The sequence below is a fragment of the Malus domestica genome, chromosome 15 (assembly GCF_042453785.1).
Source record: "Malus domestica chromosome 15, GDT2T_hap1".
Classification (NCBI taxonomy): domain Eukaryota; kingdom Viridiplantae; phylum Streptophyta; class Magnoliopsida; order Rosales; family Rosaceae; genus Malus; species Malus domestica.
Window position 1 is genome coordinate 25055699 of NC_091675.1, and position 24193 is coordinate 25079891.

Below are 24193 nucleotides of genomic sequence, written 5' to 3' on the forward strand. Positions count from 1 at the left end.
TTGGCGTGACATAGTGCGCCTATTCGACATGAGTTTTGTGTGGTGGTTAACCATAAAGAATAAATTGACTAAGCTTGACCACACTAGTCAGTTTGCTTCTCGTGCCAATCTTGACTCTGTGTTTTGTGAATATCTAAGTTGGAATATGACTCACATTTTCTTTGAGTGCCCCTTATAGTGAGGTCTTTGGCAGCATGTGTTGATGAGGAGTGGGGTTCTCTAGCTCCACCCTCCTTAGTCTTCTTTTGTGGAGTATGTGGCGGCCCAATGGCGGGGGAAATCCTTTCCCATGGTGGTTAAAAAAACTCTCTCTAGTAGTAGCCACTATATACTGCATATGGTGTGAGTAGAATAATCACATCTCAATAATTGCAAGAAACCCTCGGATACAGTTCTTTAGTTGATCACCAATATGATTCGATGTCGATTGTGCACTTTAAAAGTTTAGCCTTCCACCTTTAAAATGCGGGTCTTCCATAATTGGAATGTTGCTGCTCCTTGCGCTCTATGTTTTTTGCCTTCCCCAACATGGATTAGGCTTTGGTTTTCAGGTTTTCCCTTTTGTTAACTGGTGCTTTGGGCCTTTCTTTCTAGGGGTGATTCGGTATGGGATTCCAAACCGAAAATAGGATCTCAAATCCCAAACTGAAAATTTACAGGACTTGAATTTGAAGACCAATCCTGAACTGAAAATTCGGTATTCCCAATTTTTTGGATTCCCGAAATGTTTTTAGCATTTCGAAATGGATCGAGACTGAATTTTAGATTTTGGGTTTTTAGTTTGAAATTTGAGATTTTTGGATTATGAGCTAAAGTTTGGACTTTAGGCCTGAAATTTTGTTGCTCAATTTCATATCAATTGATATTTAAGCTTTTTACCTCATACAAATTTGAAATTTCATACAAATTCATTCATACCAAGTCAAATTAACATTTCAAAGTTCCAACTACTCAATTTCATACTACTATTTATAATATAGTCTATTGTCAACTATTTAAATCCAACATTCAAATGCATGTAACCAATATATATATATATATATATATATATATATATATATTCGGTTCGGTTCGGAATTCTAAACCATTGAATATGTAATCCCGAATCTTGTACCGAAAGATTTGGTATGGAGTCCCAAATATTTCGATATTATCGGTTTGGAAATAAAAAAAAATTCCATATTCTGTGGATAGTCGCTATTATTTTGCAAGATATTTGGCAACTTCTTCGATAAATTTCAAAATTGATCATTGATTATACTTATCGAGAAGCTCATATTGCGGCAAATGAAATGTTGCCTAGATTAACAATACAACCATTCTTGTTTCCGAATGTAATGTTGCCTTGGTTAAAGTGATTTGTATGGATTTAAGATTTGTCAAAGATCCTCTTTGTAATGCTTTTTCAAATTTTTCTTAAAAAACATAATTAGGTTTTTTTTTGTTTTTTTTTTTGTTTTGGAAACACATAATTAGATTTTTTGTTTCTTCCAATCAGCTGTATAGAATGATTCAAAGACTTCTAATATTAAGAAGAAAAACGCCACTAAATTAATAACCAATTTGTACTTTAGTCTTTAGGTCTTTTATTGTGTACAAAATGGTTGATAAGTTTGATCACATATACTTAGACGTTTATTGCTTTCAATTTAGCCACATGCACAACTAAATGTTAAACAATTTTCTACATCGACCGGATGCACCACATGACATGGCCATCTATATCATAACATGTATATGGACACACACATATGCCACACATGATATGCATATGCTAGGAAGTAAAATTGCTAAAGAAGTTGAGAAGAACTATCAAGACAAAGTGGTTGGAGAACAATATGGAACAACTTAATTTTTTTAAACAATTGTTTACAAAGCTATAAAACTAGTCACGTTTATTTTTTTCAACATTTTTGTATATATCTCATTTGTTCGCATCCAAGCTTTTTGTTTGGTTCTCTGCCTAGATTATTGAACCATGCACATGGCGGCCAAATTTGTTCATGTTTGATGTTTTTCCTCATGAATTCCTCCTGTCCTCTTTGTCTCTAGTTTTGGTCCATTTTTTACTACGAATTCATACCATATCCTTTGAAATAAATAAATAAAAGATATACAATACCACAAAACAGAACCTATACTGTTTATTCATAAACAAACAAATTAAATCATCAGGAGAAAAGAAAAAAAAACATCTTCCAATCAATATATAGATATGTAAGGATTTTGTCTCATGTAAAACAAAACCATCCGAATCAGACTATAGCATAAAAAATAAAAAAGAAGTGTTAAAATGCAAGAAATTAATAGCAACATAACAACACCAAATTATTTTATTTTTATTTCGCATAATCAAATCCTACAAGCATAGAGACATTCGATTTTGATTCTACCATGCATCATAAAGGATCACCAATCATTATTTTCATGGATTTTCATGCCTAAACGTTGCTGTGCATAGTTCACAAGCTTCTCAAACTCTTTGGGGTTGTCGATTTGGCCACTACCGTTGAAATCCGATGACTTCATTGCTTGGCGAGCTCTCCACCACCCGAACCAAACCCTCAGGCTGCGAAGAGCCTCTTTCAGTTCCTCACGGCTAATCTGCCCGTTGTGATCATTGTCAAATCGGTAAATCCACGCTTTGAACTCTTCCACCGTCATCTCCTGGTCAGGCTGCACCTGCACACAACACATTATGGCCATAATGGATTGAAGTTTTCTCTACCTTCTGAGTAGAAAATGTCTTTTCCGGAGAAGATGGAAATTATGGAAATGTAGCTAGATGGGCAGGCAAGCTTGGTTTGTTTTGGTTTGGTTTGATTCTCTACTTAGAGTGGATTTAAAGTGGATTTTTAGTAGTGGAGAATCGAATTTAGGCATGTATGGATTGACACTTTTTATTGGCATCTTTTTCCACATCACTAGTTTCTTTAAGGCCGTGTTCTAACTTTATTCTTGCGAGTACGCATGGGATCAACATAGTTAACTAAGTGTAATTATATAAAATGATAGGCAATTATACAGGGAATTGATATCCACAAAACCTCTTTCTCCCGCTTTCACATGTTTAATTATTTATGAAAGAGATGAATAAATCAAAGAGAACCAAACATAAAATAACAAAGACGTGTAAAGAAAGCAAGCAAGTGTTTGACAATCATTTTCAGAATGAAAGTGGATCCACTCAAGACCTAAAAGGTGTGTTTGTTGCACCGGATTAAGTCGGATTGGACTAGCTTCAGGGACTAAGCTGAATTTGCTTGGCATGGACTAAGAAGTATAAGAATAATGAAGTGTTTGGTACAGTGTCGAACTAACTTACGGACTAAATTATTTTCATATACAAATAATCCTTTTATTATTTTCTAACTAATTTATTAGTATTTTATTATTATTAATGTCACTTTTTTTTTTTGCCGACTACTCTCTTCCCCTCTCTCTACTTTCCTTTTCCATTTCCTTATCTTCTTCGCATCCAGAGAATTTCTTTCCTTTCTCTTCTTCAACAAGCTTCAATCCCCGCTCCGCCATCCTTTTCCTCCTTCAATCTCTCTTGGTTTGACAAAAATTCCAACTGTTTCGATCCCTCCAGCCCTATCCACAAACTATTCTTCCTATTCATGTCAAATACCAAAAGACCCTTCGTGCTTGACGGACTGGCGCTGGGGGCAGGTTGTGTCTGGCGGCGGTGCGACCGACGAAGACGATGAACTCCTGAACCCTAGACCTTTGGAAGTAGCTGAAGTGGATGATATCAGAGGCGTTGGTGATCGGGTCAAATTCGTCTGGATTTCACTTGAGGACCAGCAAGGCCGTGATTTTCATCTTCTTGATTTTCTATACGCAGGTGTAATCACATAGTCTGTACGATGGCAGGGGAATTAGGGAAGAAACTTACCCGTTATTAGGAAAGAAATGAAGAAGGTGTTGGGATGTGAAGGAGAGGAAGCGAAGGTCTTAGTAGTACCGACGTTTTCGGAGGGACTCGCTAAGACCTCTTAGTGAGCTACTCAGTCCACACTAGTCCCGTTTAGTACCGTTAAACTTAGCCCATGCACAGAACAAACGTTGGACTAGACTAACAAGTAGTCCAGTCTAGTCCAGTAAAAGCTAACGAGGCCAAACAAACGTCCCCAAAAAGTTTATGGAAAGAATATTATTGCGGTGGATACAATTATATAATAAAGTAGAAGAACAAAAAGTACAGAATAAAATTGGTTATTCCTTCAAGGCATATGTGACGAAGTTGTTATATACTTACTAATATATTTAGTAATGCAGGAGTTTATAAAGCTCTATGAACTATTGGGTAACTGCCATCTGTAAAATTTGGTATATTTGACTTCATTTGAACATTATTTGATTTCTCGACAGAAATGAATTTTCATTCAAGAGCCATCCGTGCTTGAGATTTTTGTGCATCGAAAATATTAACAATATGAGGAAATACATAGGATCTGTTTGAAAATACTTTTAAAATGACCAAAAGAGTTTTACAGTGCCTCTTTGTTAAAAAAAACCTTAAAGTGTTTTCTAGAAGAAGCACCTGACATGTACTTCTTTCAATAAACACTTTAAGTTTTTTTTTTTTTTTTTTTTTTTTTTTTTTTTTTTCCAGATAACACTTGGATTCTTAATAAACAAAAAAGAAAAGTCAATGTGTGTTTAATAAAAACATTTTTCACTGAAAATACTTCTAAGCAGAAGTCTTTTTTACGGAAGTAATTCCAAATGAGCCCATTGTGATTGGGCAGTTGCAAGCATGACTGTTGCATTGAAAAATGTCATCAGCGTTTGATCTTGATGAACATCAATGCACTTGTCTATTTCATTTCTTCAATTTTTTTTTAAGTACATTGATATTTTTACACTAAAAGGAGGGGAAGTTAGGCTAAGTCACATAATGGTCAACCTAATTTGGTATCAAATTCGCTATCCACAAGATTCGAACCTAAAACCTCTCACTTCCAAGTGAAGAGGAATATCACCAAACTGTAGGACTAAGTGGTCATTTCGTCAATTTTTCATCTTTCAAAATTACCTTGATGGTTTTTCTTCGGTACGATATACGACTTCAGTTAGTGTATTAATTAAGAAAAATCGTGAACATTAAATCGTGACTAGAGCATGTATACTTGACCATATTTCTTTCCTTTGTTTCATATGAATGCTCATGTACTAGTGAAGAGGGTTGGAAATATGATTTGGTATAAGTTTTTTACACAATTAGTTGTCTAACATGGCACCATAACCATATTTTTATAAGTGGGTTTGAGTTTGAGTTTCAGTCCCCTCTTCTTTACTAGTTGGCTTTCAAGTGGTTTTGAGTTTGAGTTCGATTTAGTCCCTCCCACCCCTATCAATCTGTAACGTGCGAAATTTGTTGTTTGAAGATAAGTGAGTTTGATATACATTGTTGATTTATTCCGTAAAAACATAAAACTTTTGAGGCTACTGATTGTCTATCATCTACGGTACAATTTTGATCTTAAGAAGTAGATGATGTAAGTCGTCAAAACAATGGGATGGGATTGGTTAGAGCAATATACATATAGCCTCCTTGCATGCGCTCACGCACGTGCAGAAGGCTTTTTTATAATTACGGCGTTCTACACGCGACTTATAAAATTTAAATGTATATATCTATGTGGATTTGAAAAGTGAATTAAAAATTAAAAGAATGAATATAACCTTATCATATATTTGATGGAAGCAAAATATCGTTGTACACAACATTTCTTGTGAGACTACCATAAATTAAAAAACACATAAAACACATAGTAAAACAACATAACACACTAGTTATGAACAAACCACCGAAATTAGGACTTCAATTTAAACACGATAAAAGCTAAAGGAATCCCAAAGTTTATTCAAACTTTAAAAACAGATGCTTAAAATGTGATGTTAACAATTCCCTAATTTTAGGTCACTCACCTTTAGTGCAGAAATCATTGAAAGAGAAACGAAAAGATGCAGAAACTTGAAAGCACAATATTTCGAAACCCCTTTTTTTTCACAACTTGCAGAGTTGAAAATTTTCAAACACCTGCATTTGTCAAAGGAACCGATCAAATTATATCTAGTGAAATTTTTTGTTTTTTCAGAGACTGGTGTTAACAACTCCCTAATTTTAGAATCACTCTCCTTTAGTGCAGAAATCCTGTCCTTTCAGAGACTGATGTTAAAAAAAAGTATCAAATAACACAAAAGATCAACTGCATTGTATACAAGAGGAGAATGAGAATTAAGAAGGGCAGCAAGAGTCACTAAATCTCTCTAATTGTTAGAGCTATGACCTGTCCTTTCACATGTAATTAGGTTAATATCAAGTCAAAAACTATTAAGAAGGCCGCACCTCCTGAAATAAAAAACAAAACTCAACGACACATTCACAGTATCAATCTAAACGATATCCAGAAAAAAAGAAATGAACGGACAAAATCCATGTAAATATACAGAACAAACCAAAAAAGGAACTAAAGCCAGTAAGAAAATCACAAAACTCACCAAAAATGACACAGACCCGGCGACTTAAAAATCGATTCTAATAAAATCAAAAACCCAGTAATTCTGGCAGTCACCGTACCACTGAGAAAACATCAAAAACCAAAATCAGACGCCAAAAATCCATAAAATTAAACCAAAAGAGAAGTGAAAAAGGGGAGGGAGGCTAAAAAAATAGGCCCTTGCTATTAAAGAGAATGAAAAGGCCGAGAAGCATTTAAGACAAACCTAATTTTTATAGACCTGCCAGTGAATCTTCAGGGTTGATACCAAGATTTTGTCTCAACATAGCTAAAAGATTTAGACGCTGGTTACAGACCTACACCCTGGTATGCCAATGTGTTTCGCCAAACGAAGAACGTGATCCCATATGTTTTAACGCTCTCAATTTATGTTATATAATTAGTCTAAGATGTCACGGCCTAAAAAGGTATAGGGAAGCTCTCTCGATGAAATTAAAAAGAAAAAAGACATTCAAATACGTGCTGATGGAAAGTAAAGATGTATACTTTCTTCCTTAGGCGACTCTTCCTTGCTGCTTCTCCGTTCTGGGCCAGCCTACGTAGTGTCTATAGATAAGTTAGCTTAATCAGATTAGCATTTCAGATCGAAAATTACTTTCGAATAAAATCACTTTTACCAATAATCCAAATATTCTAACCTTTTGGTCACCAGTAGTTCTTTCCTTTGCCTGCTCTGTGGAATCCACTACCATTAGTGCGCCATGCTGCACTCCAACAAAATCGTATCTCATATTAATCCACTGACACTAAAAAATTAGAAAGCTAAATAAAGTTTACAGTAAAATATGCAGATTTAAAGCAAATCAACTTTAGATATGGGCCATGTTATTAAGGTAGTAATTGAATTGAAAACATTCTGGAAACTATCTTTTTAACCGACAAAGCGATATTCTAAATTACCATAATTTACGGGAGGGAGATTCGAACTATAATGCAAAGGGGCCGAGCCATGAGCCCAACTGACCAAACAAACGTCTACACGTTGTTTGAAGCTTGAAACAACATGGATGGGAATCCAAAATTCCAAATGATTCTCAATTCCACTAAAGCTATAGAAAGATTCCCATGAAAAAGTATGGTAGCTGTAGAATGTTGGAAAAGTGGGAGTATTGGATGGCTAGTGGTTTAGGCTAGTCAACTTTCTTTGTGTAAGTTAGGCAAGTTAGGTGAGTTAGGCAAGTTACACAAGTTAGGCTTATGTCTACTTTCTTTCCCTATATATAAGTTTCATCTTGTAATTGTTTCTTCATGAAATACACATCAAAAATTCTGCATGGTATCAGAGCAGGAACTCTAAAATCCTGGCTCTGTTGATCGTTTCCGCTAAGTTTCTTTTACTCTAAGCCAAGATGGCTGGAGAACGTTATGAAGCTGAGAGCTCGATGGATGCTTCAGCTCTACCTAACGTTGAAATCAACCCTAATCAACGTCTCAGTTCTATTTTGTTGAACGAATTCAACTATCTTCCCTGGAGCCGTGCTGTTTCTCTCGCACTTGGAGGGAGATCAAAGCTTGGCTACGTAAATGGTGCCATAAAAGCTCCAGCAGTCACTTCTCCTACCTACGAGTCGTGGCTATGTACAGACCAGTTGGTCATGTCTTGGTTGCTCAACTCAATGGAGCGTAGGATTGCTGAAATTTTCAGCTATTCTGAGTTGTCCATGCATCTCTGGAAGCAAGTCAAAGAGATGTATGGAAATCAAAATAATTCTGCCCGTGTCTTTCAACTTAAGAAGGATATTTCAAGCTTGCAACAAGGAGGAAATGCCTTTGTTCAACATCTTGGCAACCTTACAAGCATGTGGAATGAGCTTGATGTCTATCGTCCTCATACCACCGATGCCACCATGTTGATCAAGAGAGTAGAAGAAGACAAGATTTTTCAACTCTTGGCAAGCTTAGGCTCAGAGTTTGAAGATCTCAGAAGTCACATTTTAATGAATGCTGAACTTCCTTCATTCACTGGTGTTTGTGCCATCATTCAAAGGGAAGAAGTAAGGAGGAAAGTAATGAGCCAAGATGCTAAAAATCCTATTCATGAAACTAGGGCATATGTCTCCAACAACAAGCGTCCTGAGGGCAAAGTTTATAAGGGAAAAGACCAGATTTGAAGTGCAGCTACTGTGATTCACTTGGACATACAAGAGACAGGTGCTGGATTCTTCATCCAGAATTGAAGCCAAACTCCTTGAAGGAGACAAAGGGTCCCCAAAGACAAGTTAGGCAAAGTTAGGCAAGTTAGGCTTATGTCTACTTTCTTTCCCTATGTAGAATTTTTTATGTGTATTTCATGAAGAAACAATTATAAGATGAAACTTATATATAGGGAAAGAAAGTAGACATAAGCCTAACTTGCCTAACTTTGCCTAACTTGCCTAACTTTGCCTAACTTGCCTAACTTGCCTAACTCACCTAACTTGTGTAACTTGCCTAACTTACACAAAGAAAGTTGACTATCCTAAACCACTAGCCATCCAATACTCCCACTTTTCCAACACTCCCCCTCAAGCTGGATCGAGGGGATTCCTTGAGCCAAGCTTGGACAGAATGCGCATGAACTGAACTGTAGGAAGATGTTTAGTAAAAATGTCAGCCAATTGATCATGACTGCGAGTGTAATGAGTGTTGATGATGTTGGCTTGAACCTGTGCTCAAACATAATGACAATCCACTTCAATATGCTTCGTTCTCTCGTGAAATACAGGATTGGAAGCAATATGCATGGCAGCTTGATTGTCACATAACATAGATATAGGTTCCTTACTGTGAAAATCTAAATCAAACAGAAGACTTTTCAGCCAAATAAGTTCACAAGCAGTGGATGCCATAGCTCGATACTCAGCCTCTGCACTGGAACGAGCTACAACGCTTTGCTTCTTGCTGCACCATGTTACCAAGTTCCCACCTACAAAGGTACAAAAACCTGTGGTTGATTTGCGATCAAGAGAGTGCCCAGCCCAATCAGCATCTATGTAACCCATGATGGCAGTGCTGTCATTCTTTGTCATAAGGATCCCTCGACCAACAAACGCTTTTAGATAACAAAGAATTCTCTTCACAATCTGCATATGAACTGATGTAGGAGCATGCATAAACTGACTCACAATACTCACAGCATAGGAGATATCTGGCCGCGTGATTGTGAGATAAATAAGTTTTCCTACCAATCTTTGATACTCAGTAACATTGGAAAGAACTTCACTGTGAGTAGTGAGTTGCAGCTTACTATCCAGAGGAGTGCGTGCAGGTTTGCAATCCATTAAGTTAGATTCCTTCAAGAGATCCAGGATATATTTTCTTTGATTGAGAAAGAGACCTTGCTGTGAAGTGGCAAGTTCAATACCAAGGAAATATTTGAGGCGCCCCAAATCCTTGATTGCAAATTTGTTTCGAAGAGCAAGCTTGAGAGATTGGATTTCTGCATCACTGTCACCTGTCACTATGAGATCATCTACATAGATTAAAACAATGATTTTTCCACCTGAGCCATTACAAACAAATAGTGAGGAATCTGCACTGCTTCTTTGGAAGCCAAACTCTTCAAGGATTGAGCTTAGTTTTGCATACCAGGCACGTGGAGACTGTTTCAGACCATAAATGGATTTGTGCAGTTTACAAACCATGTCAGGATCGCTCGATTGAGGATGCCCTGGTGGTAGTTTCATGTACACTTCCTCCTCTAATTCCCCATGCAAAAAAGCGTTCTTCACATCCATTTGATAGAGAGGCCAAGATTGATTCACAGCAACTGACAAGAGAACCCTTACAGTGTTCATTTTGGCTACGGGAGCAAAGGTTTCCTTGTAATCCAAACCATAAGTCTGAGTAAAGCCACGAGCCACTAAACGAGCTTTGTGTCTTTCAATAGTCCCATCTGAGTTGAACTTTGTCTTGTACACCCAACGGCTACCCACTGCTTTCTTCCCTGTGGGAAGTTTAATTACACTCCAGGTTTTGTTGTCATGAAGAGCTTGTAGTTCGTCCCTCATTGCAGTTTGCCAAACTTTATGTTTACTTGCTTCTTGAAATGTTTGTGGTTCATGAGTATGATCCAAGACACTAAGAAAGGAGATATGAGAGGGTGAAAACTGCTTATAGGAAACAAAATCTGGAGAGGATACCTAGAGGTGTAGGTGACATAATCATGTAGTCGAAGTGGGGGTTGACGAACCCTAGAAGGGTTTCGACGAATCTGGACTGGAGGTTCAACATTTGTGACTTGGGAGGGAGCATGTTCAGGTGATAGACTTGTAGTGTCACATGATGGAGGATTTTCTTGGTAGTATGGGACACTAGGCAATGGAAACATATCACTCAAAAACTCCCCCTGATCTGCATCACTTAGTTTCTTTGAGAAGTAGGACATATTTTCATTAAACCTTACATCCCTTGAAACTAAAAGCTTATTTGTGATTGGATTGTAACACTTGTAGCCTTTTTGAGTGGATGAGTAACCCAAGAAAATACATTTGATAGCTCTAGGATCTAATTTATCATGATGAGGGGATTTGTTGTAAACAAAGCAGGTGGAGCCAAAAACTCTCAAGTGTGAAAGATCAATTTTTCTACCTTTTAGCATCTCATATGGGGACTTGAAACTGAGTACTTTGCTAGGCAATCTATTAATAAGATAGGCAGCTGTAAGTACTCCTTGTGACCAAAATTTCTTGGGTACATTAATATGAAACATGATTGATCTTGTCTTCTCAAGGAGATCTCTATTTTTTCTTTCGGCCACTCCATTTTGTTGAGGTGTGCCAACACATGTTGTTTGATGCAAGATGCCATGAATACTCAAGTATTGAGACATGTTATGGGACATATACTCAGTGCCATTGTCGGATCTTAATATATGAATTTTTTATGCAAATTGAGTGCCAACCAGTTTATGAAAATCTTGAAAAACAATTGGAAGTTCACTCTTAAATTTCAAAAGATACAACCAAGTCATTTTTGTGAAATCATCAACAAAGGTTACAAAATATCTATATCCATCAAAGGACTCTAGTATTGGACCCCAAATATCTGAATGAATGATTTCAAACGGATGACTGGCTTTATTGGTGGAAGACTCAAAAGGCAACCTGGAAAATTTAGACAAATGACAAACATCACAGTGCAACTTGTCTTTGCACAATTTTGGGAATAAAAAAGACATCACTTTTTCAGAAGGATGAGCCAAATGTTGATGCCAAAGTTGTTGATCTTGAGACACACTCGAACTGACTTGAAAAACCTTGGGATCCTTAGTATCTTTAGCTAAGTAGTAAAGACCATTCAAAAAGAAGCCTTCACCAATCGTTCTCTTGGTGATGATGTCCTGAAAAACAACATTGTGGGGAGAAAAAATAGCTAGACAGTTTAGAGAATTGGTGATGGCTCCTATTGATAGAAGTTGAAAAGAAAATGAAGGAATGTAAAGAGCTGATGACTCTATGTGTTTTGAGAGTAAGTTGACCTTTCCTTTTCCTACAACTAAGGCACCCTTTCCATTGGCTACTGACACTTGAGACGGTTTTGACAATGTTTTGAAATCATGCAAGTTATTAATTTGATTTGTCATATGATCCGTAGCACCTGAGTCAATGATCCAATAATCATGTTCATTACTAGCATTTAAGGCAGTAGAGAAGGCACTTGAAATAACTGGAATATCCTTCTGCGAAACATGATCATGCTCAGCCAAGAAACCAGCAAATTGTCCAAGTAAGGCAGTGTGATTCTTTTCTTTAGCTACTGTAGCTTCATGAGCTTCATCTCCATTGTTATGCAGCTGTTTGTTATGAAGATATGCTGCAAAATCATTGATTAGTGTTGTAGGATTGGTAGTGAAGTTTACCATTCCTTCAGTCGAAGAGATAGCTGCATAATTTGCCTTGTAGCCATTGTTACTCAAATGTCTTTGGGGACCCTTTGTCTCCTTCAAGGAGTTTGGCTTCAATTCTGGATGAAGAATCCAGCACCTGTCTCTTGTACGTCCAAGTGAATCACAGTAGCTGCACTTCAAATCTGGTCTTTTCCCCTTATAAACTTTGCCCTCAGGACGCTTGTTGTGGGAGACATATGCCCTAGTTTCATGAATAGGATTTTTAGTATCTTGGCTCATTGCTTTCCTCCTTACTTCTTCCCTTTGAATGATGGCACAAACACCAGTGAATGAAGGAAGTTCAGCATTCATTAAAATGTGACTTCTGAGATCTTCAAACTCTGAGCCTGAGCTTGCCAAGAGTTGAAAAATCTTGTCTTCTTCTGCTCTCTTGATCAACATGGTGGCATCGGTGGTATGAGGACGATAGACATCAAGCTCATTCCACATGCTTATAAGGTTGCCAAGATGTTGAACAAAGGCCTTTCCTCCTTGTTGCAAGCTTGAAATATCCTTCTTAAGTTGAAAGACACGGGCAGAATTATTTTGATTTCCATACATCTCTTTGACTTGCTTCCAGAGATGCATGGACAACTCAGAATAGCTGAAAATTTCAGCAATCCTACGCTCCATTGAGTTGAGCAACCAAGACATGACCAACTGGTCTGTACATAGCCACGACTCGTAGGTAGGAGAAGTGACTGCTGGAGCTTTTATGGCACCATTTACGTAGCCAAGCTTTGATCTCCCTCCCAAGTGCGAGAGAAACAGCACGGCTCCAGGGAAGATAGTTGAATTCGTTCAACAAAATAGAACTGAGACGTTGATTAGGGTTGATTTCAACGTTAGGTAGAGCTGAAGCATCCATCGAGCTCTCAGCTTCATAACGTTCTCCAGCCATCTTGGCTTAGAGTAAAAGAAACTTAGCGGAAACGATCAACAGAGCCAGGATTTTAGAGTTCCTGCTCTGATACCATGCAGAATTTTTGATGTGTATTTCATGAAGAAACAATTACAAGATGAAACTTATATATAGGGAAAGAAAGTAGACATAAGCCTAACTTGCCTAACTTTGCCTAACTTGCCTAACTTGCCTAACTTGCACAAAGAAAGTTGACTAGCCTAAACCCCTGGCCATCCAATACTCCCACTTTTCCAACAGTAGCAGTCTAGCAGACACATATGCTCATGAAACAGAGACCACAGAGAGAGATGGTGATACATGGTTTTTGTCATCAATGTCAACATCCGTATAAGTGTCAGTCCGCTGGCTGTTGTCGGCCATGGCTGAATTATCACCCCAATTCTCAAATTGTCCGTTTCCAGACGTCGTCGTCCCTTTCTGTTGCTGGTACATGTATGGCTGCTGCTGTCCTGTGTCCACACACCCTCTTCCTCCTGTTCCGGTTATAGTTGATCCTATGTCCAAACACCCGCCAACGTTCAAGGTCCCGTAGTGCAAGCTATCAGGTACACCGCCAACATTGTTTGCTTTTAAGCCGAACATGGAGCCTACACCAGATTAAAACCCATATGTTAGAGAGAGAAAGAGACAGAAAGGGGGGAGGGAGAGAGAGATAGGGGATACTTGGGCTTAAAACAACAGCATCATCGTGAGGGAAGGCAGTGGCAGACTGTTCAAGCTCTCTAAGATCCGTAAAACGAGTTTGGTTCCGGTCACTGTCGTCTCTCCTGTTTTTTCACATCGCAGAAAAAACAGAGCAATTGGGTTTATCTTTTACTGCTAAAAATCTGTATACTCCCATAAATTTCAAGACTTTATGTTTTTTACGCACAACCCATTTCTCATACGCCATTAAAACAAAACCCAGTAGAAGAAAAAAACGTAAACAAAAAACAGTAAGAAGAGGGGAGAGAGAGACCTGAAATAGGAGGAGAGGGAGTAGAATTCTGGGTTTGTTGACGCCGCTTTGAAGCACTGCATTTTTTTTTTACTGATTGGGTGGTGATTCCTTCTGCCTGTATCACTTTAAAGCAAAGAAAAGGTAAAAAAAGACGATCTTCATACGACCTTTTAATTTCAATTCCCTCAACAAACTCAAGTATAGGTAGAAAGATCGTCAGGAGAGGATCAACTTTCTCTCTTGGGCCTAGACCAAATTCCGGCGGGATTGGGCGGAATCAGCAAAACTCCGCCGAAAAACCGTCACTGTTCTAGGCTCCAATCTTTGACCACAGTTGATTTTGAGGTGTGGGTGTCATATCAGATGGAAGAGGATTCTGATACGAATCTATAGGCTCCGACCTTGCGCGATTTCGTTGCCGTATGAAAAAGTTATGATGAAATGAAGTTGGAAGAATTAAGGAGGAGGAGAGGAAAAACAGCAGTGCAGCTGCTGATCTGCACGCAGGGAGCAAAAGGGAAAAGCAGAAATCAGGAAAGCAAACCGACAGAGAAAAGCTTGGGTATGGCGAAGGAGGAGAGAGAGGACTTTTAGAGAGAGAATCACAGAAGCAGAAAGGACCGAGCGGGAATGAAGCGGTGGAGGAGGAGAGCGGTGGAAGACTGTAGGCTGATTGAAGATGCAGGATATTATTAAAAAATAAATTTACAAAATTACCCTTGCTTTATTTTCTGCATTCATTTTAGCCCGTGGCCTTCTTTAATCATGGACTGGGCCGTAATGACAAAGTAAATTTTGTGTGTACTTATTCTAGCAAATCTCATCATTTTTATCATTTTAACTTCCATAATATGCCATACTTGTCCAAAAAAAACTTCCATGATATGCCATAGAGTTAAGCTATCTTACAGCATCCAAGTTTCTCCTTTTAGATTTATTTATTCATAATCTGATTAATCAGACTTTGGACATGAAAACTAGCAAAGCAAACATGAGCACTTATCAAGGCTACAATATCATATTAGCTACTGATCTGGGTTAGCAGTGCGACCGTACAGGGCCCTACAAATTAAGAGCACCGAAACTTTTATGTTGGCCTATATACAAGAAATTTTTTTCGTTTTCCATGCATATTGTGAGGAGGTCACTAAAATTGATCAGTTATATTAGTCATACATGCTCCAAAAGAGGAGATGTATCTATTTTACTCTTTGCAAATAGTAATGTTAGAAGCAAAGACAGACATCCAGCTGATATAGCTTATTTAAGAACAGAAGCATACATCCCTTACAAATATTAGAAGCAAAATTACTTGACCATATATAACATGGTATAGGAAAACCAAATTATACATACATATATCTCTTTAAACAGTTGGTGTTTTGAAGCTTCCCATCATTTTGGTAAACTCATTCATGTCAATTAAACCGTCACCATCAGAGTCCACAGCTTTCACCATATTCCTACAAGCCCCAAGGCTGCAATTCTCTCCCAACTTCTTCAACACCAGAGACAACTCCTCTGCACTTATTTTCCCATTCCCATCCAAATCGAACACTCGAAACGCGCTTTCGATGTCCGCCTTTCTCGCCTCATCATTTCCCATGTTGAACGTTTCCACAAACTCGGTGAACCCAATGAAGCCATCCCCATCAGAGTCAAGGGCCTTGAATGTCTTGGCAATCTCACCCTCTGCAATGTCTTTGTCCAGGGTCTTGAGAGCCGACTTGTACTCCTCCCTGCTGATTCTACCATCTTTGTTCATGTCGAATTTATCGAACGCATATCTTACTTCCTCCACTTTTGGTTGGGATGAAGGCCTTGAAAAACGAGACCTTTTAAACCTTTCTTTAGAGAAGCTCACTTGGGTTGTTTCTTTGGAGATATTACTCATTTGAGGAGCTGGTTTGTTTGGAGGCTTTCTTGGAGTGCCATATTGAAACCTGAAAAAGCTGAAATTTGACATTTTTGTTTTCTTCAGATGAAATTAAATTGTAATATATATGACTAATGCGATGAATACTACTACATGCATGAAACTACCATCTTATATAACGTGTTGGGGTCTTACCTGTTGAGGAATAATATAAAGAGAGAGATTCACGCGCATTGTCAAAGCAAATTCGGATTCAAAGTTATACAAAAAAAAAAAAAGAGCACAACATGAAATTGGTTGATGTATTCTTATTCCACACTCACTTTCCGATAAAATTCATTGAAGAAAGAAACAACTCAAGGAATTATACACACACACACATGGTCTTTAAGGGAAGGGATTTGCATTACTTAACCTAAATCCGAACCGTCTATTTCCAAGTTGCATCTCATAGATCATGCATGTGACAAATCAATTCAATTCGAAACATTTGCCCATTTGATTGTCATGATGAAATTTTAATGTTTCTTAGAACATACTGTTCATTAATTGTTTTGACCTCAATTAGATCTATGAAGTAAAAATTGAAAATAAACGGTTCAAATCATTGATATTCATACCCACAACGTCCCTATTTTTGCAAATTGTAATAAAATGATAATCTTGGTGATTTCTATTCCAAACCTCAATTTTGGTATATGCCATGACGCCACCAAATAAAGTTGCACATTCTTGTGTTAGTTGAGTGGAATATTCTTTAATCAACACCATATTGGTAAAGGATTGCTCATCTAATATCGATAATTAATTGATTATATCTCAGAAAAAGGCTAAATAAAAAAATAAAATAAAAAAGGAAAGGAAAACATGCATATTATATGGAATTTATGTTAAGGATTTTTGTCAACGGGCAAGTAGTAATGTTTAACTCTAGGAAATAAATATGTTAATCAACTCTTATTGATAATCTAATCATCAACAACCATATCATTTAGCTTACAAAATTTGATTTAAAAATTTAATTTACCTAGCATTACCCATAACTCTAGTACTCTTAGTCTATATCAGTAGGGCTGGGTTCGGTTCAAAACGGTTTGGTTCAACCTTTTTTCAGTTTGGTTTTTTCCAGTTCTATTTTGGCCCGTTTCGGTTTTTTTTTTTTTTTTCCTTCAATAGCAAAAAAAAATCCCTAAGAAAACAAAACTTGCAGCCATTTTGTAATACATCTTCCAGAGGAGTATAAATAAATTCAAAGTTCCATTCCAAATTTCCAATAAAATCAAAGACATTGACAAATTGAAGCAGGATTAAATCTATATAATCTTCAAATCCATCTAGAAAAATTATAAGACACATTAAACCACTCATAAGCTTCAGGTTGCTTGGCTGATAATTGATCCCGGATTAAGCTTTCAAGGGAAAAAGATTGTCTTAATAAACTGCAATGATGCATTAGTTAAACATATTGAAAATCTTAAACCAAATAAGAGGAAATCTTTGGGTTAATATATATATATATATATATATATATATATATATTGCATATTCTAATAGGGAATTGTTATTAGCACTCAAAAAATCTAGATTTATGAACAAACCTTTGAAATGATGGTGTGAAATGCAGATGTATGAACAAACCTTTGATGTAAGAAGTCAAGCCCTTGAAATGATATTTCCAGCAGCAAGATCCCAAAGTAGCATTTTAATCCTAAATCTAACTAGAGCATGGTGGTACAATTTACAACATTTGACAAGGGAAGCCAAACAATAAATATAGACTTCACATAAGGTTTGACCCAGATGACGAAGACATATAAATATATAAATATATATATATATATATGGATAATACTTTACATCCCACATGGAGAATGCACATTTATCACTATTTACGAATAATGTCAGCCTTTAAATTTCATAATTAGAACATTTTAGTTTTTTAATCTTCATTTGAAGATCATCCTTACAGAAAAATTATTCGAAATGGAGATTGATAGTGATCCAAATATATCACATTGATGGACGGTTCATAATGAATATGTTACTTGGTACTCACATCATCCATTGATACATTTAGACGTGTTGGTACCATAGTATATTGGGCCTTATTACTTGGGCTTCCAGACTTTGAGCCCATGATTCATGTAAAATGGGAGGAGCCCTTAGTCTATAAAAGGGCCTCCTCACCCTCACAATCCTCAAGTCTCATCCTCACATACAAAGCCATAAGGCTCATAAACAGAGAAACTCTCTCAAACTCTCTCTTTCTCTGGAGAACTCCCCCTCACACTTGTAATCCATACATACAGTTACAGAGAAATACGATCAACATTAGTGTGGACGTAGCCCAAATATTGGGGTAAACCACGATACATCTTGTGTTCTTTACTTTCTTGTAGATTCACGGTCGGATTTACGTTGTTCTAAGACCCTTCCGGTTTTGTGCATCAACATTTGGCACCGTTTGTGGGAAATGACATGAAAAGCTATGTCGGTTTTCTTTCATTTTTTCATCTCACCATCATGAGACCTCACCACACTCCACTGTGAATCTGCACAACCCGATATCCTACTCGATCTGTAACCAGGGATTTCAGAGAGACCAGAATATGCAGATGCACATGAGACGCCACAAAGCCACCAACCGGTTTATCCTCCTTAACGGTCTAGCTAAAACCGAGCACACGTCCATGGGACTTATGAAGGAGAAGAGGAAAACATTGGAGCGTTTCCAGCCGAACTCGCAGAGGGCCTGACCCAAATCCGCATTTCATGAAACCCAACAAGTTCAATTCCAAATTTCCATCCACAAACAAACAATGTTTTCACAAGAACAAACCAGAAGCCAGAAAAACCTCAAAAGAAACATGACTTACAGTTCGAAACGAGCCATGGCGGAGCTCAGGCACTCCATCCCAATGGGGGTTCGAGCCATCCCCAAGACGACGACGACAGTCGCGGTCAGCCCCCCTTCAAAGATTGCGACCATCATTTCCTATCCTATTTCCAATCCAACTGCCCTTCGATTTTCGACGACTCTAACAGCTCCAGGATCTCACTCTTTATTGTCATCGCCGTCGCAATCCTCGGCCTATTCTCGATTCTAGCGATCGTAAAATGAGTGAATGCTCCTTACTTGTGTAAAAAAAATGGCATTACTCTTCACTGTTCTCATGTCAAGAAATCGCCTTCGCTGTGGGAGAATCCGTATTCAGCAACCACATCTTGAAAGCCATGTGCCGAGCGCCGCCTTGGTGGGATTTCAGATCTTCCACTCGAAAATGAAACAACTAGCAGGACCGGATTTGGAAAGACCAAACGTGAGATCTCCTGCCTCGACCCCCACCATCATCATCGTCACCAAAATGACGACGTCGCTGTCGCAAAAGGAGAGGAAGCAGACAGTGATGTCGTGGTCGTGGTCGTGGTCGTTGGTGTATGGGTTGATGTTGTTTGGGCTGGGCCTGATTTCGCTATTCACTGGTCACGTGGCATCTGATCTCGAGTGGTACTCACAGCGCTTGGTCATAAACAGAAAGCAGAATGGAAATGGGCGTGAGGTAATTGATGTTTGGAAGTCTAGTTACTCGAAATTCTACTATGGGTGCAGTAAAAAAACGCCTCGCTATGCTCCCGACGCACCTCTATGGAAGGAGATGGATGCTCGACGTCAAAATGATGGATGTAAGTTGACTGTAGAGATCAGTTTTCCTGCTGCCAACCCCTGCAATTTTGAAAGTTGCAGAAAATGGGGTGGGAAACAAAAACCCCACCCACTACTCGATCAATTTCGGAGATCATTGCAGAAAGCAGAAAAACCGAGAAAAAGCAGAAAGCAAGGGTGGAATAAAGGAAAAAGAGGAAGGAGAAAAGCACTTGGATAATTATACTAACCTTTTACAGCTGGAGTACACTGACCTTTTGGTAGGGTTTGCGTTGCTCACCCATGTTGTAAACCTGCAATGCAGCAGAAAAAGAAAAAGACTTGTGTTGAGTGCAAGAAGCTTTATCAAAAGCTACAACACCACCCAATTCACGGATGTTGATGTTGATGTGAAGGGAGAAATCTCACTGTTGCCAAGTCCAGCAGTTTTTTTTTTTTTTAATGATGTGATTTATTTTTCTTATTTTTTGGAGACATCTGTATAACCCCACTAGAGGGTAATCATAAATAAAGAAAGAAGGCAGCATGCCAAAAAAAAAAAGGGCTGGAATGTTATGTGGAGGGTGAAGGCCTATATGCCCAAAAGCGTCAGGCCCTATAGCTTTAAACTCCAACCTCCATCCCTTCACTTAAGGTCCACCCTCTATTATCACCAACAAGGTGATCAAAAGTACGTCCAGTATTCCAAAATTATTCGGCAGCCTGCCGCTATTATCACCAGCCTGTTGGTTAAAAGTACGTCCAGTACTCCAAAATTATTCGGCAGCCTGCCGCTATTATCACCAACCAGGTGATCAAAAGTACGTCTAGTACTCCAAAATTATTCGGCAGCCTGCCGTTATTATCACCAACTAGGTGATCAAAACTACGTTCAGTACTTCAAAATTATACATGAACATCACTCATGTCAATCATACATAAACATTCATGAGCATCACTCATGTCAACATTCATGAGCATCACTCATGTCAACATCCATGAGCATCACTCATGTCAATCAACATAAACATTCATGAGCATCACTCATGTCAATTAGCTTTGAAAACTTCATTTACAGAGCTCCAGCTTCGAAAGCTTCATTTACAGAGCTCCAGCCTCGAAAGTTTCATTTACAAAAGCTCCAGCTTCAAAGCTTCACTTTCACAGCTTCACCTACAAAGCTTCAGTGCATGGTATACAAAGACTACCTTCGAACAACCGCCACTTCGGCCCATACATGGATTTAATTTTAAGTCTCCAGCCAACATCTTCTATTGATTGAAGACTTGTGGGACTACACTATGTACCATATATTGGGCTTTCGCAACTGGGCCTCATGAAAAATACTTGGAGGACTTGACCCATTATTCATGTATTGAGGAGCGAACCCTTATTTTATAAAAGGGTCTCCCTCACCTTTATTAGAGAGCATCGCCGCCAGCTGAGCAACCGCCTCGCCGCGAGCATCACTTCTAACCCATCACTTATGTATTAAGGAGCGAGCCCTTATTCTATAAAAGAGACTCCCTCACCATCATTAGAGAGCATCGCCGCTTGCTGAGCAACCACCTCGCCGCGAGCATCCACTCTAGCCCATCATTTATGTATTGAGGAGCGAGCCCTTATTCTATAAAAGGGACTCCCTCACCATCATTAGAAAGCATCGCCGCCTACTGAGTAACCGCCTCGCCGCGAACATCAACTCTAACCCATCATTTATGTATTGAGGAGGGAGCCCTTATTCTATCAAAATGACTTCCTTACCTTCAACCCTACAAGCCGAGCCAACCAAGGCAACATAAGCCACAAGCCGAACAGCCTTGCAACATGTGCTAGTTCTAGTTGAGCATCATTCCACATTGAGCACCGTCCCATATCGAGTATCAGTTTTAGACGACATCTAGTTACTTCGACCTACACATGGACTGAATTTCAAGTCTTCAGCCAAAAGACTCTCTTGATTGAAGACTTGGGGGACTACTGTTGCTACCATATTATATTGGGCCTCATTACTTGGGTTTCCAGACATTGAGCCCATGATTCATGTAAAAGGGAAGGAGCCCTTAGTCTATAAAAGGGTCTCCTCACCCTCACAATCCTCAAGTCTTATCGTCACATACCAAGCCACAAGGCTCACAAACAGAGAAACTCTCTCAAACTCTCTCCCCCTCACACTTGTAATCCATACATACAGTTACAGAGAAATACGATCAACATCAGTGTGGACGTAGCTCAAACATTGGGGTAAACCACGATACATCTTGTGTTCTTTACTTTCTTGTAGATTCACGGTCGGATTTACGTTGTTCTAAGACCTCTCCAGTTTTGTGCATCAACAGGATGCATAAATAATCTCTGGTTCGAATACTTTTTTTTATAAAGATGATCTTCAAATGAAAATTAAGAAATTGAACTGTTTTGATTATTAAATTTATGTGGTGAAAATACGTTATTTTAAGGGGTGAGATATGTGCATTCCGCCCATGGGGATGCAAGTATTATCCGATGTATAATATTTGTGTCAAGTTTGATTCCTATTTATAGTTTGCACATTGTTCTGCTTAGCTTAATCTCCCTCCTCCTATGATATTTTTTTTTAAATTATTATTATTATTAAGGGAAAGGGAGTATTTGAAACTACTACAATAATGTAGAGATGGGAGTTTCGAACGTGAGATGCATTGATAGAAATCCAACATCTTAACCGTAAAGATATTGGACCACATGCAAACTAATCTCTCACTTTTTCCTCTTATGGCATGTGTACTAAACTTTAGAATTATACCTATTCATTGACAAATGTATTCTCAACTTTTGCACAGTCAAGTGGAGCTTCACGACTTGTACCCACATAAAGTGGTTTGTCAAAAGCTTCCTAATTCAAGAAATCGAACTTGTGAGTATTCAACAACTCACTGGAAGGAACAATATTGTGGTTGGTGCTATTGAAAATAAAACCTCCATAAGCATCAAAGTTAGAACATTCAGGGTTCTAAGACATGATTTGGTTTAGTTTGCATGAAAAACTTTGGGGTTTCCTTGGGTGTATTGTTTTATGTAAACTTCGGGTTTCAAAGGCACTAAATACGAAACTACAGGTTCGAGCTTAGATGAACTTCTGGTTCATAAAAAGGGCAGCTGCAAGAATACAAGATACAATATACATCTAAGTGTAGTGAATTTGATATTGCTTTAGGAACCCAAGTGTGAGTAGTTTCGGAGCTATGAAAGGATGTCAACGATTCACATAAAAGACATACTATTGCATCATTAGTTCCAAAAAGTGGAATGCAAGCCATTTTGGATTTTTGTCAAATTAATGGACTATTGGTGACTTAAATTAATTTTATAGATCGGAAACATACGGGGTCAATCTTGGAAACAAATTAATGATATTCGGGTCATATTCACTTTAGATGACTTAAGGTTAAATGATTAAGAAAACATAGCCTAATTAGGCTTGAGTCGATGACACCCCAACATAATTTGGTGCGGCCGCGAAGCTATGAAGCCAAAAATTAATATTAAGTCGAGAAAACGTAGCAGCCCAGCAAGTTGTGATGCCTGCTAAAAAAGGATCTGGAGCAAAAACTTCATGTTGTTGGGCTTGGGCGGGATGATGCAGGCTTGTTGCAGAGCACGGGCCAAGGGGAACAGCCAGCAACAAGTTTCAAGCTTGGTTAGATAAAGGTAACCCGAGGGGAAAAGGTTGCCCAACGAGTGGATCAGTTGGACTGGCCTGTCCAGCAGAGAAGGGAGGCCCAAAATGGGCAAGTCTTGCACTCAGCAAGTTAGAGGGTTGATGTTTGGGTCCAGATGCCAATGGCGTTGTTTTGTTCATGAGACAAAGCTTTCAACTCGATGCGGACTCAGAGGCGGCGTGGCGGTGCGACTTCAGGTCGCTACTCGACCACGATTTCCCTTTTTTGTTTTTCTCATTTTTCCTAAGTTTTTAGAACCCTAATTTGTGCTTCTATTTTTTTTTTGGTTTCTTTGACTCACATAATTCCACACAACAATTTCATAAAAATATAACATATATTGCACAAATATTAATTGCGTGTGCATTAACATACTTATATATATATATATATATATATATACACACAAAGAGCTTAAGGGGAGGGATCCCCATTTTTTGAAAAAAATGGGGATTAGGTGTGGGCCCCTTAAGCTCTCTGTGTGTATATATATATATATTGAAATGAGAATTGTTATTAGTACTCTAAAAATCTCATTTAACACTCCTCACAAGTGTATTTTTCTTTGTAATTATAGAAAGTTTGGAGTGCCAAATGAGATTTTTTGAGTGCTAATAACAATTCCCTATTAGAATATGCAATATATATATATATATATCATAGTAAAACTATGAAATAATAGACTGGGGTTCATGTATCATGGAGAATA

General features: G+C 38.2%; 2 protein-coding genes and 1 long non-coding RNA gene across 5 annotated transcripts; all 3 read right to left on the reverse strand.

Annotated features, from left to right (window-relative positions):
• Positions 1-2307: 2307 nt before the first annotated feature.
• On the reverse strand, positions 2308-14928 carry LOC103416032 (transcription factor PERIANTHIA-like). 3 transcript variants are annotated; one of them, XM_070813573.1, is made up of 7 exons: positions 14283-14928; positions 13988-14091; positions 13622-13911; positions 7172-7237; positions 7020-7079; positions 6514-6594; positions 6001-6052 (listed from the first exon to the last, which is right to left on the reverse strand). In XM_070813573.1, the coding sequence occupies exons 1-6, from the start codon at positions 14342-14344 to the stop codon at positions 6538-6540; spliced, it is 639 nt and encodes a 212-aa protein (XP_070669674.1). In that variant the 5' UTR covers positions 14345-14928; the 3' UTR covers positions 6001-6052; positions 6514-6537. The 3 variants fall into 3 exon arrangements, with proteins under 3 accessions (XP_070669673.1, XP_070669674.1, XP_028950020.2); XM_070813572.1 differs by lacking the exons at positions 6001-6052; positions 6514-6594 and adding an exon at positions 2308-2682; XM_029094187.2 differs by lacking the exon at positions 6514-6594.
• On the reverse strand, positions 6152-6452 carry LOC139192143 (uncharacterized). Its single transcript, XR_011576010.1, has 2 exons — positions 6315-6452; positions 6152-6280 (listed from the first exon to the last, which is right to left on the reverse strand). It is a non-coding gene; the product is annotated as an uncharacterized lncRNA (long non-coding RNA).
• A 581-nt stretch (positions 14929-15509) lies between the features above and the next one.
• LOC103401369 (calmodulin-like protein 30) lies at positions 15510-16282 on the reverse strand. Its single transcript, XM_008340084.4, has one exon. It carries the CDS (start codon positions 16228-16230, stop codon positions 15631-15633), a length of 600 nt encoding a protein of 199 aa, XP_008338306.3. The 5' UTR covers positions 16231-16282; the 3' UTR covers positions 15510-15630.
• Positions 16283-24193: the final 7911 nt, after the last annotated feature.

Excerpts from the sequence above, each read along its gene's own strand:
- LOC103416032 (XM_070813572.1), bottom strand. The coding sequence starts at position 14,344 with ATGCAGTGCTTCAAAGCGGCGTCAACAAACCCAGAATTCTACTCCCTC. Across the intron at positions 14,092-14,282 it reads TCCCTCTCCTCCTATTTCAG|GAGAGACGACAGTGACCGGA; the intron begins GTCTCTCTCTCC and ends GTGAAAAAACAG. Across the intron at positions 7,080-7,171 it reads GAACTACTGGTGACCAAAAG|ACACTACGTAGGCTGGCCCA; the intron begins GTTAGAATATTT and ends ACTTATCTATAG.
- LOC103401369 (XM_008340084.4), bottom strand. The coding sequence starts at position 16,230 with ATGTCAAATTTCAGCTTTTTCAGGTTTCAATATGGCACTCCAAGAAAG.